Below are 19,882 nucleotides of genomic sequence, written 5' to 3' on the forward strand. Positions count from 1 at the left end.
AATAAAAAGCAGCAGCATTTTGTACCAGTTGAATACGAGCAATGGAGGACCCACTAGCCCCTATATAAAGTGCATTACAGTAATCCAGCCGAGTGGTCACAAAGGCATGGATTACTGTCTCAAAGTGTTGTCTCTGAAGGACTGCTTTGATTTTTGCCAGCTGCCTTAACTGGAAAAAGCTAGACTTCACCACAGCTTTAATCTGGCCGTCAAATTTGAGGTCAGAGTTCACTTTTACCCCCAAATGTTTTACAATTGGCTTGCGATACATACAAAATGACAAAGAAACTGTAAGTTATTGAGTGCATGAATGAAGTTGTCTAGTATCGACTCTATCTAATAATGTAGTAGCCGTGCTGATAAAAAGGTAGCTAGCGATGATATGTAAAGTAAAGATTAAAGTGATGACTTCAGAAAAATATGAGTGGTCAGACACGTTTCAAACAAGCCAACGGTTTAGAAAACTGATCCAAACCACTATAGCTATAGGTAAAACAGGAAGTGATAACATCTTTGATCTCTTATAATGTCAGTAAAAAGACCTCAATGCACAGGAAAACAGTACAGTAGGTCAGTGTTGAACTAAGTCGGTCTGTGATGGATTTACAATATGTTGCTTGTGTTTCTGAAGTTGGTCTTTTTAACCATGTCTCTTCGTTTCTCAGCAATGATGGACAAAACAAAAAAAACAAGTAATTATCCCAAAGATTTTGGGATAGATTCTTACAGTATTACAAACAAAACTACACAATCATCAAATGTCTAAAACTTAGATGTTGGATTACTTCACACCTTCTGAGTGCACGAGGGAACACGTATAAATAGGTTTGGATACCGAAACGCGGTGCCAACAGGGCACCGGTTCCGATGTAAATGGTAGTAACGAGACCGAATAAGAATGAAAATTTCGGTGCCTGATGTCGGTGCCTGACTTTCTTTTAACCGCCCCCTGGGGTTCCGGTGTCAGCACAGTTGTTGATCAGAACTGATAGTGAGAGGATCAATGAAGATGCCGAAGGCAAAACGCTCCAAGGTTTGGCTGCATTTCACGTCTAAGCATGCAGAATCTGCGACATGCAACAGATGCCTTAAACCAATGTCACGCAAGGGAGGTAACACGTCGAATTTGATGAAACATCTGGCGACACATGGAGTTTATTTAAAAGCCGAACAATGCACCGTGTTTGATAACCTGCGTGACACAAGGCCGAGCACTTCAACAGCAGCAGCCAGTGTCGGCCTCGCCGGACAAATCGAAGAGAGTCCCAGCCCTGCCAGTGTGGTGGTGGACATCACAGATGATGATGATGATGATGATGATGATGATGATGATGATGATGATGATGACGACAGCAGCCTTTCCTCTTCTGCTAAGTCTAGTAAATGCCAACCGCAAATCTTGCATATCAAGTAGACTAGCAAACACCGTTTCCATTTAGTTGTCATTTAGTTTTTTTAAGTACCGATTCGAGAACCGTTTAAAAAATACAGAGTAGGCACCGGTATCGGATAAAACCCAACCGATACCCAACCGTACTTATAAACTGAGAAGTTGACATGGACCCAACAACCTTGCAGAAATGAATGGTGTCTAATGGGACAACCAGTCAAGCGTGCAATAAGAGCGAGTATCTCTTATTTCCTCTACACATAAACTTTCAAAGTGTAGAGCAATCATCTTTACTATGGCGCAATGTATCTCCCCCTGTTTGGCCACCCCTCCTTCTCTCTCTCTCGACAATAAACACACACACACACACACACACACACACACACACACACACACACACACACACACACACACACACATGCAGGGTAGTGTCATCACTTAGAGCACAACGCTGCATTGGTAACAGCCTACTGTATAGTGTGTAATGAGGTCTCTAATGCATTCAGCCACCAATGGAAAGTCCATTTCACATCCAGCCTGGTGCCGGCTCGGCTATCTAACTGCAACATGATAACCCAGCAGGACCGATTATTACCCTGCTGCTCACTCTATAGATTAATGATGAAAGATGCTTTTCTCTCACACAGCAATTTCTCTTTTTCTCTTCAGCGTTATAACACAAGCACACACATACATCCAAATTAAAACTAATCCTTATTTGAACAGCTTCCAGGGAAAATATGAGAATGACTTCAGTTTCTTCAGCAATTGAATGTACACAAGACTTTCCAGGTGCACTTGATAAACAACATATACAATGCTTTAGATACAGTGCAATCAAGTCTTTCTAAAAAGCTGAATGTCAAAGAGCATTTCCTGTATTGGACTGAAGGCTTTTTGTCTGCCTGTTAGGAAAAAGAGCAGAGCCCTACAGGGCTCTCACAAGCTCATGCGCAAGTGCTCTTTATTCACTATTGGTCAGAATTAACACAAAATGAATTAATATAATGCTGCAAATTTGGTGAAACAAGCCCCAGATTAATTGTGCAAGACTGAGCAAGACTGGCAAGATTTTCATGAATGTTCATACGCCATGAGTATATTTACATTGCCATTTCTAGCTGTCTCCTAAAAATTACCCTCATACATAACTAGCCTTCTGCTTTGCTCCCGTCATGATTACTACAGCCACTAAATGGCGCCACCTAACAATAAACATAAATATGAGACGTAATTGCTGCTTGTACAAATTACCTATAGGGTTGTTTTGGGGGAGAAAAGTCTCAAAAAAGCATAAGGGACAGGTTTGATCCAGCAGAGGCCAAGCTATCCTGACTTTTAGTCCCTAGTATGAGTCAAGCTCCAAAAACACTGCATCCTAAGTCTCAAGCCCCAGCCTATACAGTGATGACATCACAATGACATCATCAGGGTTATCTTTTCAAACTTGGCAAAAGTCCTCCAGAGCCACAGAAAACAAAAACGACAACTGGTTTCATAGGCTGATTAGTACTAGTAAACTGAACTTCATGTGTATAATCAGTGCAGTGCCGCTTTACACTCCACACCCCTAGTTTGTTATTCAGTCTTTCTGTTAATAATGTTTATTCCCAAAGTCCAAGCCAAGATTACTAAATTGAATTTCTATACACTTTTCTCTTCCTCCATCATATATTGAGATCAGATCTCAGAAGCATTAGGTCTGTCTGGTGTGGAGGAACAGCCTACTCTTTCCATTTCGTGCCATTCAGCAGACCTTCCATTACACAGTGAAACACGCACATTAAAGGCTGCTAGATACTCTCTGTGTGTTGAATCAGGGGGAACTGCATAGTATAAAGTCAGTATCGCCTAGCAACCAGGTGACCTTTCCTATTAGCAGTCTGTGATTCTGATCTGTGTCTTTTTTGTGTGTGAATGTTCATGTGTGTATAATTGTGTATATGATAGGCAGTTAAATCCTCAGATAAGAAAAAATCTGACCATGCATGCAGTGAATTCAGGAAGAAGTGTAGACACACACACACACACACACACACACACACCCCCGATCCTTGCTGTAGGGACTGACATAATCTCTTTGCAGCCACCTGATTACCATGCACCGCAGACACACACATGCACACACACGTAAAGACACGCAAAGTCACGCACAAGCGCGCACACACACACACACACACGCACACAAACACACAAACTTAAACCCACCTCACTCCCCTTCCCTGAATGTCGCTTTCGCCTGCACCCAGGGGAAGACGTCAATACTGCCAACTAAGCAAACATTTAGCTGTCTCTCCTCTCTCGTCCATAGACACACCCACTGCAGTCTTTCTGCACATAAAAGGCAGCACGTGGGGTGAGATGCCTTGCTCCAGGGCATATGAGGTCACCATATTGGGTGCGAGGGTATAGCAGCAGCACCATACCACATCCACAAGCAGGGTTTAGGGAGAGAAATGATGCTGGATAACGTAGAATAGGCAGAAGACTGAGGAAAGGAAAGCATTGTGTACCTGTCAGGTCCATGGTGATTGGTTCAGGAGCCTCGTCACACAGCAGGGTCAGTCTGGTCACCTGGACATTACAGGCCGTGGGGTCTGGTGAGGAAAAACAGTCTGGTTATGTAGATTGTTTTTTTCATCCACTCATTAATTAATTTGTTTGAAATTTATTTTAAAAAGCGATTTTTGGGGGTTCTTATGAATGCTTATGAACACACCCCTGCGGAACATTTGTGTGGGGAAAAAAATATTTGGACGGACCTAAATTTTATCGGATATCCGCCTACGAAAATATTGTTTGTCCAATGAATCAAGCAATAAACCAACTAATAATATGCTGTTGATCGGCGAGGATTACAGGGTGCACGCTGAACATGTTATATACAGTAACGCATTATACAGGTATATTGTTTGTTTAATCCATAGACAAACAGAAATGTAAATGAAAAGTTGTGTCTTTATGTGAGGTTACGTGCTGAAACAATTTCTTCAGTTAATGGTCTTGCAAAACTTTCAGGAACGGTGATTGTGATTTAATTAAGAGATCTGGGAGACAAAGCAAGAGTCTACAGCCATGCTAGCAGCTTTGTACTTAGTAGTTCATTGTGTTAAAGGTCCTATGACATGCTGCTTTTTGGATGCTTTTATATAGGCATCAGTGGTCCCCTAATACTGTATCTGAATTCTCTTTTATATAGGCCTTAGTGGTCCCCTAATACTGTATCTGAATTCTCTTTTATATAGGCCTTAGTGGTCCCCTAATCCTGTATCTGAATTCTCTTTTATATAGGCCTTAGTGGTCCCCTAATACTGTATCTGAAGTCTCTTTTATATAGACCTTAGTGGTCCAATAATACTGTATCTGAAGTCTCTTTTATATAGACCTTAGTGGTCCCCTAATACTGTATCTGAATTCTCTTTTATATAGGCCTTAGTGGTCCCCTAATACTGTATCTGAATTCTCTTTTATATAGGCCTTAGTGGTCCCCTAATACTGTATCTGAAGTCTCTTTTATATAGACCTTAGTGGTCCAATAATACTGTATCTGAAGTCTCTTTTATATAGGCCTTAGTGGTCCCCTAATACTGTATCTGAAGTCTCTTTTATATAGGCCTTAGTGGTCCACTAATACTGTATCTGAAGTCTCTTTTATATAGACCTTAGTGGTCCCCTAATACTGTATCTGAAGTCTCTTTTATATAGACCTTAGTGGTCCCCTAATACTGTATCTGAAGTCTCTTTTATATAGGCCTTAGTGGTCCCATAATACTGTATCTGAAGTCTCTTTCCGACATTCAGCCTTGGTGCAGAATTACAGCCACTAGAGCCAGTCCCACAATGAGCTTTCCTTAGTATGTGCCATTTCTGTGTCTGTAGCTATTGAGGACGGGGGCAAGGTAGAGGGTGGGGTGTGGCCTTGACCAACTGCCACTTTGCTCATTTGAAAGCCATGATGTCTCTCTCTCTCTCTCTTATGGGTGGGCCAAATTCTCTGGGCGGGCAAAGCAGAGAAAGGGGAGGTAACCTTGCTCCTTATGACCTCATAAGGAGAAGATTCAGATCGGCCCATCTGAGCTTTCATTTTCTCAAAGGCAGAGCAGGATACCCAGGGCTCGGTTTATACCTATCACCATTTCTAGCCACTGGGGGACCATAGGCAGGCTGGGGGAACTCTTTAACGTTACAAAACCTCATAAAGTGAAATTCATGCCATGGGACCTTTAAAAATAACACATATGTTAGCATGCTAATATTTGCTAATTAGCACTAAATGCTAACTGCAGCTGAGACTGTTGGGAATGTCATTAGTTTTGTAGATATTTGGTCATAAATCAAAGTAGGCTATTGGGCAAACTGACATTTTCACACAAAACCACAAATTGTAATGGTGGTGCTACAGGAAAACTCAGGGGATCATCAAAGTTATTGCAGTAGGACTCTGGGAACTTTGAATGTCTGCAGAAAAAGAATTAAAATGCCATTTTAGCGCCACACTGCTAAAATTGCTAAAAAGTATTAAAAGCCCATGATACTACTGAAATTGTACATGTTAGAAATATCGAAGTCCATAAACATTTCAGTCATTGTAAAAGTAACCGCCCAATACTCATATTGGGCCATCAGGATTCAACATGGACAGATAAAAAGATAAGGGGCATCTGCTTCTCTCTGCTTTTCCTTTCTCTCATTACAGCCTTTCCCACAGTATTCAATGGTAGTTAGATGTAAATGAGGTGGTGTTGAGTTACAGCAGTGGGGGAGTCAGAGCTAGCTGTCATGGCCCGGCTACTGGATTAGAGATGCTGAGGCAAGCAGATCTGTTCCAGTGTGTGTGTGTGTGTGTGTGTGTGTGTGTGTTGTTTGTGTGTGTGTGTGTGTGTGTGGGTGTGCTTTATCAGAAGTTGATGACTGCGAGGAACTATGCACCAAGTCGTTATATTGAGTGAATGGTATTATTAAAGCTGCAGTAACAGCTACTAGGGTGAATCTATGGAAGTAAATCTGTTTCATCGGATTTTGAAATTAAAAGCCATTGAATTTCAAGCACTAAATATTTATCCATTGAGATTATGTATCTCAATTTTCACCTGTATTTTTCTAAGTTCATAAATTCAGAATCAAAAATCCAACGTAAAACAATTCTATATAACAAATTCAGATGCAAAATACAATGTTTAAAATTCAACTAATATACTGTATATTCAACTTGCTCAAATTCAACAGGCCAAATTCAGCTGCGAAATGTAGTGTTTAAAATTCAGTGTTAACATCCGGTAACCCAAGGAAAAGCAATCGATTCTAGAATCTAGAGCCGGAGTTTGCCATAGTAGCAGCAGCCAACAACTGGAAACCTTTTACAATTTTCGTTTGCTATCTCACCATTAAATTCACTTATGAGATTTTTTTATGCGAGAAATCAACTGTGCAGAGTTCGAATATTGTGTTTTGTTATTTAAACAAACAATGGAGGAAATAGACTTGTCCATGAGTCTATTGAGAGACTTCCAGCTGACAGCGGGGTCTGTGAGCATCACTGGTTGGCCGGCGAGCGAGCGATCCCGGCCGCCACCAGCTGGCTGTCACGTCAGACTGGAGCTTCTCAAGTCCGACAACATCGGAGCCATCAATTTTCATAAAACTGCCCATATTCAAACTCTACACAGTTGATTTCTCGCATAAAAAAAGGGTGTTCTCAAAGGTGAATTAAGTGATGAAATAGCAGACAAAATAGTTGTTGGCTGCTGCTACTATGGCAAACTACCGATCTAGATTCTAGAATCGATTGCTTTTCCTTGGGTTCCCGGATGTTAACGCTGAATTTTAAACACTACGTTTTGCAGCTGCATTTGGCCTATTGAATTTGAGGAAGTTGAAAATATGTTAGTTGAGTTTAATACATTGTATTTTGCATCTGAATTGGAATTTATGCTAGAAATTCAATAGCTTTTTAATTTCAAAATCCTATGAAACAGATTTACTCCCATATGAATTACCAGCTCTTCTATCACCTCAGGTAAACATTAAACACACACACACACACACACCTGACGGCAGTGTTTCCCTCCCCAGCAGGGTCTGCTTGTACTTGACGAGACTCTCGTCATCTTTGTCCAGTTGCCGAATCTCCTCCAAACTCTTCTGGACCGGAGCAATGTAGTTTAGGTTTCTGTCATCCTCTTCATCCTCAATAGGCCAATCCTTTTTGTCAGCCATTAGACCTTTCAGAAAGAAGAGAGAATACCATTAAAGGGATAATGTTATAAGTTACAGTGATTGCAGGTATGTTTTCTGGACCATTGGATCCAAACTTTTTTTGTCTGACGTATCCCCACACTCCCTTATAGATGAACTCAGTCGGTCTATTGGAGTCTTAGGAGTGATGTTATAGTTCAGACACAGAGTTCAGACTTTGTTTTGGACTCCTCGTTTTTACCTCAACCACGACCTGTTGGGGTAAATCTAGGATGATCTGTGTGTATTTGATTATTTGATTTAGTTGTTTAATTTACCCACTTCTAAACCACTTACTTTCTCAATAATGAACAAATTCAATTCGTTACATGGTCTCTGACACAAATGCACCGTGCATACCTCTAGTCTCCAATTATCTGGAGAACAGGACAGACAGACACAAACTGTGCTGTGGACGTCTATTTGCTGTGCTGTAACAACCTTGTGTAATAGCCTCTGGTTTTGTTTTTACTGTTCATAATGAGACGGCTCAGTGTACACCAGCTCAGAGCTGTATGTAGAGGTAATTGGATGTCACAGAGAGTACACACACACATGCACGCACACAAACATACCCACCAAAAGATATATAAATGCACAGTCCAACTGTGTCATGGATTCTGTAATCATTAGTGGAAATGAAATGTGTTGAACACGGACATAATGACCCCATACGAGCACACGCACACGCACACGCATTCACTCTTGTCATCTGCAGCACCCCACCCAGTCAGGGCCAAACACGGCTGCCTTCACCCATCACCATGGCAACCCTTTTAACTCCCTTTGCAGTGACATCACCTTTGCTGTTGATCTGTTTTATATTAATATACACAGTGGAGCATTTATAGTGCATCAGTTTTAACACCCACACTCACACCCACACCCACACCCACACACACACACACACACACATACAAAAAAGAAACCTTTTAAATCTGCATATTTTATATATTAAACTGTTGTTTTAAGCCCTCCGTTGGTGCTCTTTGTGTTGGATTCAGTTGATTTATGGAACGAGCTGAAAACAATTGCTAAAGTAAACGTCTCTCCTTTCCACTCTATAGTATGTCATACATGGATGGTACATGACTTCATAAATGATTCACCCAGCTGTCTGTATTTACATATCAAACTCTGCAGCTCGCCCCCTCACGAGCGTGCATGTGCACACATGTACACTGTACACGCACTGCAGCGTAAATCGGGTTTCTGAGCTGAGATTAAAACCAGTTCCCTCTGACATCTGAGAGCTCCTCTTTGATCTCCACACTTCTGACTTGTCACAGTAACCGTATCAATTAACATTTATTTTTAAAGGCAGGGTTTGGTCCACAGAGATGCAACTGAATGGATTTCTTTCAAAGCTGTAGTATGTAGTAGTAGAAGCATGTCAACCTTAGAAACGTGTCTCCTTTGTCTAAACCAGGACATATGACTTTAATCAGATAAAATGAGACTGTATCAATGAAAGTACAAATGAATCTGACTGACTAAAGACTGATTTTCATTGCTACTGTTGGAACAATTATCAATATTTCCAACATGTAACATTTTGTGCATGGAGCACCTAAATAACCCTTGTTCATCCCCCTTAGACAAATTGCTCTGGTGTCCTTAGAGATAAAAAAAAAAAATATCAGCATAAAAAACTGCCCTTAAATTATAATATTTTGTACGTTCACTGAGTTACATCTTTTAACCAACTTCAGTTCTGATCAAGACATTCTCACTACCAGCTCGTCAAATAATGAAGCTTGGTCAGGACCCCTTGGCGTCACTTCGTGTGTGTGTGTTTGTGTGTGTCTATTCTTGTAGCCTACATGTGTGTGTGTGTGTGTGTGTGTGTGGTCTTCCAACTGTCTCAGCCCCGCCCATCTGTGATGTGATATTAACTGGTGGATTTTCTTTGATGGCCATAAAACTGCCTCATTACCCCAGCAGCTTCTGAAATCTTCCGAAGTCTTCAGCATCATTACACACATGACCTGCTGTAAAATATGTGCTACACGAGTAAATCGGCACTTGCGTTGTTACAGGAAAGCTTCAAATCATGGATGGTGAGGATTTTCATTCATTTATTCATTAATTCAATTTTACACAAAATAAAAGTGAGACGGGACAAAGATGTCTAAAGATGCATATTACTGGGAAACAAACAGACATACTGTATAAAAAACAGGGCCAAGACACATATTTGTATTATTTATGTAGATTTGGAGGCCCCTCTGGGTGTAGTGTGAGTGCCAAAACCTTATAATCAAATAACTCAGACTTTTACCTATCACCTGTGTTGGGGATTTCCTCCTCTGTGTCCCCCCTTTTGGGACAATGTGTCTGACTCCAAATAAAAGACCAATATATCCCCGCGCATTCATTAAATTGGAATTACATTGATGCTAAGCAAGAGCCAAATAAGACGATAAGATAAAGTCAAATACATTCGTTTAATCAGTCAAGCATCGGAGTTTCAATATACAGATCTGTGGGATTACAAAGCACGCAGAGACTCAGTTTACCAAAAAGCCAGAGCCGGTCCACGTATCTCTAGACTGTCAGACCTCATGAGCCCCGATCTATTCTTCCCCTCATCTCTTACACTTTCTTTCTTGGGCCCCCTCTTCTTCTTCCGCACCTGGACTGCTATCTTTACACAACACCCGCCAGGCTGTATTATGTCTCGTCTTCATTTGCTCTCACGTGAAGTGGTACATTCCGCTCCTGTTTCAATTACTACTCAATGTACTTTGGTCGAGGTCACTGTGACCCTAACTATCTTACAGTTATGGCTTAAATTAAATAAGCATACACCAAAACACACTTGGTCTCTTATGGAAACATTTTACATTCTTATTTATCTGCAATTAGTAAGAACATTATTCTACACCTGCTAAGTTAAAACCCTGTAGCCACATATGCAGAAGGAATATTTAGTTTTGCAGCTTTTACACTAAGACAGAGGATCCAGAGCCAGTACGTACAAGACACAAGACACAAGACAGCTAAACCAACATGTTTAGGAAAACCATCACTGCAATCTGTCTTGGCAGGGGAGAGGTTGCTTCAGGGGAAGAAGGATTCAAAGAGGTCTGCTCACACGAGACCACAAACACACACACACACACACACACACACACACACACACACTTAACATGTTCTGTTGGTTCTTCGTTGACATGAGCCTTTCACTAACGTCTGTATCCAGATTGTGAATAACCTTATTGTAGCTGGAAGGCAGATTTTGTCATCTTCAGAAAGCCCCTGCTAGCTGTTTCCCCCGTTTCCAGTCTTTATGCTAAGCTAAGATGAGCGTATAGCTAAGTTAACTGTGCCCCTTGTGATTTTTTTACAAATGTCACCACAGACACCACAAGGTTTATCAGTGTTTTAAGCCCCCAACATCTCCTTCCAGGCAGTGCTGCCTTTGGAGGCACTAGGATTAGGCAATGGTTATGGTTATGGTTATGGTTATGGTTAGGGTTATGGTTAGGGTTATGGTTATGGTTATGGTTATGGTTAGGGTTAGGGTTAAGGTTAAAACGCTAAGGTTAGTTACGGTTAATGTTAGGTGCCTTTAAGTCAACGGTCGCCGCGTTGCCTGGAAGGAGACGTTGGGGGCTTAAAACACCATTGAGCGCCACCAAGGGCTTTCATCAGTAGGCCATAGGCTCAATCGGCGATAGATAGTGACTTATTTATTTAAATAAAACTCTCCGAGATTATTACGTTTTAAGTAATCAAAGTTAAACTGCTCTTCATTTTCCTCAGCAGCCTTCCTCTGTTTTAACAATCACTCCCTGTCTGCCTCCTCTTTCCTTAACCCAGATAACACTGTTCACTGTGTCAGGAAAACACTTCTTCATCACTATGTGTGTGTCTACCATGTGTGTGTGTTTGTGCCCTAAGCGTTGATTTGCTGTTTTTATAGTCCTTTGAGGCCCGCTGTCACTGCTCTGTTCTAATACTATAACGAGACTTCTGGGACACTAAAACACACACATGCACACATGAATCTTTTAGGTCTCTGCAAAGCCAATAACAGCTTCTACAATGAAGGTAATGGAAGAATGATCAAAATAACAGCATTACAGCAGGCCATGAGCAGGGTTTGCCTCCATCTCTAAGGCTGCTGTCAGTGCGTGGCCTTTTCTGCCACAACACGACCAGAATCAATATGTCACCTGCAAGATTTCCATGTAAGGCTGCAGACACCCCATCAACACTGGAGACACTCATAACACTTCATCATGTTAACCAGCAAATCATTGAAATCTCATTTCCCTCGTGTTACCTTGTTGATGAAAGGCTGAGATGACAAACAAATGATACCAGCTGCTGTTATTGGTGATAAACACACTGAGGATGTCTCATGACACTGTAGATTCTGTAGCACATTGTATCACTGCAGACCTGACACTTTCACTACTGAATATGATTTCCTTGTAATGTTACAGTTGTCAATGGTGATTATGGGCCTTTTCACCTAAGACCTAAATGTGTTTTTGCAGTTTTAAAACGGCATTAAATGCTGTAGTGTGATGCAGTAATCCAGTTCACGTGCAATGTCTCTATAGCAGTGGTGGCCTAAAGGTTAAAGAAGTGAGCGTGTGACCGGGAAGCCGTCGGTTCAATCCCCTGACCGACAGGATAAGAAAATCTGGGTGGGGTGAAAGAGCAGTGCTTGTCCCTTCCTCATTACCACCAGTGAAGCCCTTGAGCAAGGCCCTTAACCCCAATCACTCCAGTGGAGCCAGCAGATCAGACTGTGGTTGTACTGGGCAACTTCCAGGTATGAATGTGTAAGGCCAGTTACATATTGCCTGCGTGGCGTTTCTGTTGCGTGTCAGCTGCGTGGATTTTTCTACGTCTTTACACACCAGAAACATGTCTGAGGCGGCGCTGCTGCTGCTAGCCTTGTCTGGACACATGTATGTTTCCCATTGATAAAATGAAATACCATGTTACACATAAATATATACTGATTTGATTACAGCAAAGACAACGTCGGCAGTATTGATACTGGCTACAGAATATTTCGTTCTGTATTGACAGGTGCAATATTACAAAATCAATTATTCTTTTTAAATTACATTTTTATATCTGCATTTATATCAAAACGTAGAGCCTTTCAAACATTAACATGTCATTTATTAATATGTATTTGTGTCTTCCTATTCTATTTTGTCTGGAAACGCTTCACATGGGAGCCGAAATATAAACGGACACGCCATGCAGCTGACACGCTCACGCGACGCAGCCAGTGTGTAACCGGCCTTGTGAATGCGATCAGGGTGTTCCTGCAAAAGAGAGGCTTCCTCTCAGTGAACCTTCCCTGAATAAATAAAGGGTAAAAAGAAAAGAATTATATATATATATATATATATATATATATATATATATATATATATATATATATATATATATATATATATTATGCCATTATTCTGATAGAAATGACAAAAACTAACTCAACACCAAAACATAATGACCTGTTTAAGTGTCACTTTACTGTAACCTTTAAAAGAAAAAATAACACTATCTTACTCATACAAATGAAATGTTTAATTAATATGCAATAAAACGCACCTTTATTCAAGTTAATATACTTTGGGGTTTTGTTGCTACAGCTTTTAGCTAGCCTGATACGACTGGTAGCTTATGGTGGCTAATGTTAGCTAATGTTAGCAAACTTACTAAACACTACTGTGTAACAGCACACTGAAGAAGTCACGTTGCTGACTTCATCACAAAGTAAAACAACAAGTAAACACACCATAACGAGCCCGAAAGAAGTGAAAATTCATTGTGTTGTCTTGTAATTGGAACTTGTGACCATAGTGGCTGCCGTTAACCAAAAGTTACATAGTCTTGCTAAAAAAGTAAGAAAAACTACTTTGATCTCAATACTATTATTCCTTTTTTTAACTCCAGTTTTGCCACTTACTGTATGCAGTAGGCTACAGTATGTACAATGGAAATTACTCTGATTATACTGCTAAAAGCAATCACGCTAACATCATCAGAGCAGCATGTGAATGTGTCATAAGTCCTATTCACATGGGACTAGTAGTACCAAGTACCTTGGGACCTCTAATAATTTGTAATAATTACAGAGGTTGTCTGTGATCTTAATCTTGTGCGAATCTGCCGTGTCAGTAATTTGTTAATTACAAATTCCACTGCAAATTTCCTACCATATTTCGCCAAACACAGAGGTGATAATATTTGTCATCTCTGTTATTCAGGGTTGTACTGGCTGCATTGGCAATTATAAATGAAAGCCTTGACATCATATGTGGGGGATAAGAAACCCTCATTCAAAATCCCTTTGAGATTTGTAGCAACACTAATAACTAAAAAACCAGACTAGACACATAATTACAATTAAATATGCAATGCAATACTAACATTGTCTGCCTTTACAAACACCATTTTGCGGACTAAACATCACAGCTCGACAAAAGAGGCCATGGGAAAGTCGAGGGGTAGCAGTTAGCTCAGACGTGTCTGCAATGACACAAGACCAGGGAGGACTGAAAGCTGTACACGTTTTTAGACGGCAAAGATTACAACAAAAAAATTGAAAAAAATGACTTTATACGTGAGCGTTGGTGAATTTTTACGGATATTTACTGTATAATATTCTAATTTGTCTTAGAATATGAACCGTAAACTCCAAGATTGCATTGTGTTACAGAAGCTAGTGAAACAGAGGATAGCCCGTACATGACGTCATGAGCTTAGACAGAAAGCAAACGCACACGCACACGCACACGCACACACACACACACACACACACACACACACACACACACACACACACACACACACACACACACACACACACACACACACACACACACACACACAGCTTCATAGAGACAGCAGGTTGTCTAATTGACTAACTTGATTGGTCTTGTATGTGTCTGCTCACCCATACAACCTCATTTAACACTGCTGGGACAAAAGAAAAGAGGATGAGGAATGATGTGAGAAGTAGATGCAGTTACTTAAACACGTCTGACAAGCTGACAGCATGTGTGAGTGTGTTTGAATATAGCAGAAGGGAGCAGGTAAGGAAAGAAGAGAGGGAATAAGATGAGTGTAAGCAAGTAAGGAAGGAGGCAGATAAGGCTTAGAGAGTGAGGTATGGAGGTTGTGTTATTTAATCCGACAGTGGGAGATAGAGGGAGAAAGAGAACAGGAGGGACAGAGGGGAGACAAAGGGAGAGAAATGAAGAGAGGAAGAGGGTGGTAAAAAGTGAGGGAGGATTAGAGAAAAAATTAAATGATAGAGAGACAGAAAAAAAAGGAGAGAAAGGGATTTCAATTAGCCCGTTTGAACGCTTTTTGCTCGCTTTCTGCGCCGGTCTTTGCTGATTGACAGCTCATGAAGAGTGTTCTGCCACATGGGCCTCACCCACTCACCCACTCTCTCTTTACCACGCACGCACACACACACACACACACACACACACACACACACACACACACACACACACAGTTTCTTTCCTGGTAACAGCTGCTGACAGAACACATAGATCGCATCCACCAACATTTCCCTTTGTTTCTTTTCTTTTGTGTTTAACCCCTCTTCTGCTTCATCTTCCTTCCACTTATCTTCCTCCTCCTCTCCTTATGACTTCCCCTACTCGTTGTTTTTCTCTTCTTCTTTTTCTCTTCACCTTTTCCCTTTTACCTTGATGTTTCTCGCCCTCCTTCCTCCTCGCTTTGTCATTTTGCTTCCTACTCTCGCCGTTTATCTTCCACTCAGTCACCTCCCACGTTCACATCATAATCTCCTCCTCCTCATTTTTCAAAACTCAATCTCAGCCAAGTGGTTTTTTTGACAAGATTTGATGTGGCACAGTCACAAAAAACAGCACAGACAGCATTATTCACTTAGATTCCTTGTGTATGCTTGGTTCTCGCGTGAAGCAGTTTTTCTGTTTCTTGACATTAGAGAAATGATGCAAAAACAGCAATGAAAATATATTTTTTTTTGTAAAGATGGAGTGATCACATGATGAATGATTCAGTGCTTCAACAGTGGCTCGCTGAGATGTTTTATGAAATGAAGAATGGTTGAAGTTCAGGGCGCCTGCATTGAAACACTAAATCGATAGACATGAAGGTCTTGTTGGTGACTCCTTGAATTCTGACTGGAGCGGAGCGAGCAATTCAAATGGAATTCACAGAGTTAACGGAACAGATTATTCACGGACACCTTGGATCTTAAATCACATTTCATTTCCACTTCCGAGACCGTCGCTTGAAAATGATCTCACATTTTCTTCTGTTTCTTCTCTCCTAATTGTCTCTGTGGTTTTCTCTCTCTCTCTCTCTCTCTCTCTCTCTCTGTGTCTCTCTTTTCAAATTACTTCACTCACTTTGTCTTTTTGCATCCCTCTATGCCTGTTTATCTTGATCTCACAAAACACACTCTTATACACACACCTGTGAGGGGAAACCCCAGGACTGTTCCACCATCTGTAACTGCTCAGCACTACTGCAGTGTAGTGAACACACACATGCACACACAGAAAGGGAGAGGGAAAAAGAGAGAAAAAAGAGAGAGAGAGAGAGAGAGAGAGAGAGAGAGAGAGAGAGAGAGAGCTGCCTTGTAAATGTAGTACTGTTGTAAATATAAAAGTATAAAAATACTGTTAGACATGGTACCATCACTTGACTCCTGCATACGCTGTGTCATCACACACACTCAGCTGCTCCCTCTGCCAACATTTCTCATGAACACAAACGCGCATGTATGTGAGCTGAAACATAATTACAATTAAAAGCCGGCAGCACACACACACACACACACACACACACACACACAAACAAAAAAAACACACACACACAGTATATAGCGTAATAAGTGATCAATAGCTATTGATCTGCCACCTTTGGCTTGTCTTGGCAGCGCTTCATGTTAGACATAAAAATGTCCACACCCGCCAGGATAGAGACGTATGATACACACACACACACACACACACACACACACACACACACACACACACACACACACACACACACACACACACACACACACACACACACACACACACACACACACACAGAAGAACATCCTTTAAAACAAACCTACACACCCTTGATTTAGATTGTATTTCTAAATGTATTTCTATTTTATGAATACTTTTAAAACAAACACCATACAATAGATAATTCATGTGCAGTATAATAACTATGAAATACTATAATAACAGTGAAGTTATAATGATTTACTAGAGCATGCACAAACACACACACACACACACACACACACACACACACACACACACACACACACACACACACACACACACACACACACACACACACACACACACACACACACACACACAGACACGCCTCACCTCTGTAGCACATTGTTAACCACAGCATCTCCAGCACCTGACCCCCAAACTCACACACGTCCAATCCCAGCATGATGCCTCTCTGCGGGGCTGCACTCTGTGTGACGGCTGGCAGAAGAAAAACCAGAAAACTGGGGAAACCTCCACAGGTAGCAACAAAGTAGCAGAGCAGGGACGGATTAAAGAGGAAGACCATCCACAAAAGTCTTGGATTTTGAAAGAAAAGGGAGGGGTCAGATGAGCATCTCCTCACCGGAGGAAATTAAAAAAAATGTAGTTGGAGGGGTTAAAGGGGAAGAGTAAAGGGCTGGCGTGAGAGAGACTGATGCAGGGAGGGTATCCTTGGGTGTGGGTGTGGATGTGATGGGGATGTGTGTGAGCAAGAGAGAGAGAGACGATGGAGGGAGGGAGGGAGGATGAGGGAGAAGCAGCCGGCTTTCTGCACTTCTTCTTCTCTTTCGTAATCTAAAGCTCAAAAAAAGAAAGAAATCTAAAGGTTAAAATCATCATCAGCTGTTGTTGTTTTGTTTTTTTTGCATGCAGCTGCAGCGAGGATGCTGGGAGCGGTGGCAGGCAGACGCAGGTTTAGCCGGCAGAGCTGTCTGCAGCAGCAGCAGCAGCAGCGTGTGTGTGTGTGTGTGTGTGTGTTTATGTGTATGTGCTACTCAGACTGGCTATTGATTCGCAGACGAGCGGTGAACCGTCATCAGCCCAGAGACTGCAATGAGCTCATCCTTTACCCCCCCCTTTCTCTTTCTCTCTTTCCCTCCCTCATTCACTGTTCCTCGCCTCCCCTCCTCATTCCTTCTCACGCACACCCCTCAACTCTTTCATGCTTTTACTTTCCTCTTCATATTTCATCACTTATACAAATTCTCGTGTTGTCCCCCCCCATCTTCTTCTTTATCTCCCTCTGTCTTTTAGGGACCACACCCTGTCAGCCGTATGCCTCCTACTCTCATCTTTTTTACATTCAATTTTTTTTTCCTTCATCAATTCGTCTTTTTTCTTCTCTTTCCTCAGTTGTTTGCGTTCCCCTTCCGAGGCTGTAGAATACAAAAGGGGTTGCTTCTCCCACTTGACAATCAGACACCTTTGCTTCCACCCACACACCCCCACACACACACACACACCTTGTTAATCCGTCATTCAGAGGTTGTGCAGCTGACATGTAGCATGCTATGTGAGACAACTTCTCTCTTTTCTGTCCTTCATTCTCTCAGACTCCTCAAACCTAAGCATGAGATTGTTTTACACCCACATATATACATTTACTTTCATAATTACAGAAAAATGCAGAAATGGGGATATGATTTGTAGTGGATTCAATATGTTGTCAAAAACTGTAAAATCAAGTGGGATTTGAACACAATTCCTCCACTGAATTTTGCCTCCCAAAAATCCAGTATTTGACTTAAATAACAGTTTCTGACAAATTCCACATACATCAACTGTAAACTGACCCAGATTTGCTTTATCACATTACGATTAATGTTTAAACTCAAGAAAAACACTGATATTAGTGAAATGGGCCAGTTTGATAAATGAGGGATGTCTACTCGTGTGGTTGGAAAGAAAATGAAAATTAGCGAGGGAGGAAGGGAGAGTGAGCAGAGATAAAAAAAAAAAAAAAAAAAAAAAACAGAGGAAAAAGAGAAACAGAGCTGAGGCTGTGTCTTGATACAGACTCAATTTGGAGTTTCTCTTCTTGCCAGCAGAAAACAGTGAGCTCATATTGGAGCAGAGATTGGATGGATTTTAGCTATAGTTGGTTCAAGCTATGCTCTGCCTTTTTCTGTTGTTGTATTTATATTTTTTGGCTGTTTTTAAATGTCTTATGTATCCCTGTACGGTGTCCGTGAGTACAGAGAAAGGTGCCTTTAATTAAAATGTATTATTATTATTATTATTATTATTATTATAGAGCTAGACCAATATATCTGGGTCAATATAGGTCTTTCATTGAATAATATATATCAGTTGTGGGTTACTACTGATCATATAAATGTTTTAGATTCTGTTCTACAGTCTCTTTAGGTTTCTTGAGAAAACTACTTTTCATAATTAACATGAAAAAAAACTGGAAGAAGTCAAAGATTATGAATATTTACACATCATCATTTATAATAATTGGGTCCAAATATTGACCCCGGTGGCATCATGTCAAGCATCTATCAGGTGTATTTTACAAGAGGACATGGACATTTTGGGAATTTCATTTGCATACTTCTAGTATGTGTGCTTGAAAAACTAATATCCTTCCATTTTGCATGCACTGGGACATCCCCAGCTGCCTACAGTAATAGTCAGCGATCATTGAACAGCATGCATGCACTAAGCTGAAAGTTTAAAGGCTGACCCTGTGTCTAAAATATAAGAATAATCTGCACAGAAACTGAATCTATTTGTGAATAGATAGAGATTATTCTAAAGAGATTTCGGAGATTTCATAAATAATAGAAGTAGTAATAGTAATAGTTTCAGAAGGTATAAAAAGTACACGTCATGTAGTTTCCTGAATTAAAATCACAAAATGCTGAGGTAAAATAAACTCCCCTCAAACTGGAAAAAATCGTAAGCCTCATTGTACAAATCCATCGTTTTAAAATGGTTAACGACAGTAAAAACTGATTTAATATTGTTGCCTTGCCCTACCAATCACCCCTGTCAGTGTCAGCAGAGGGTCTTTCTCCTGTCTGTCCTAAAGCAAGCTGTGCTATAAACCCATTACTTTCATATCACTTTATGGAAATATAAATCAGCAGCAGCAGTGGGCCCCAGTGGAATGAGTGGCATAAATAAAACCGGTGCTTGAACAAGAATGGTGTCATAAAGAGTGTCTCCTTTACTGTACAGTACATACCCAAATGTTTTACTC

At 40.9% G+C, this 19,882-nt stretch overlaps 1 protein-coding gene across 1 annotated transcript in view; it reads right to left on the bottom strand.

Moving 5' to 3' along the window:
- arhgdig (Rho GDP dissociation inhibitor (GDI) gamma) overlaps window positions 1-17,052 on the bottom strand; it is a 24,211-nt gene extending 7,159 nt beyond the window's left edge. Inside the window, exons 1-3 of the mRNA XM_028600373.1 lie at window positions 17,005-17,052; window positions 7,438-7,611; window positions 3,904-3,987 (exon numbers count right to left, since the gene is read on the bottom strand). Coding sequence (XP_028456174.1) covers window positions 3,904-3,987; window positions 7,438-7,611; window positions 17,005-17,032 — 286 coding nt within the window. The 5' untranslated portion in view covers window positions 17,033-17,052. The remainder of the gene's footprint in view (window positions 1-3,903; window positions 3,988-7,437; window positions 7,612-17,004) is intronic.
- Window positions 17,053-19,882: the final 2,830 nt, after the last annotated feature.

Source organism: Perca flavescens, chromosome 15, assembly GCF_004354835.1.
Source record: "Perca flavescens isolate YP-PL-M2 chromosome 15, PFLA_1.0, whole genome shotgun sequence".
In the NCBI taxonomy this organism is placed as follows: Eukaryota; Metazoa; Chordata; class Actinopteri; order Perciformes; family Percidae; genus Perca; species Perca flavescens.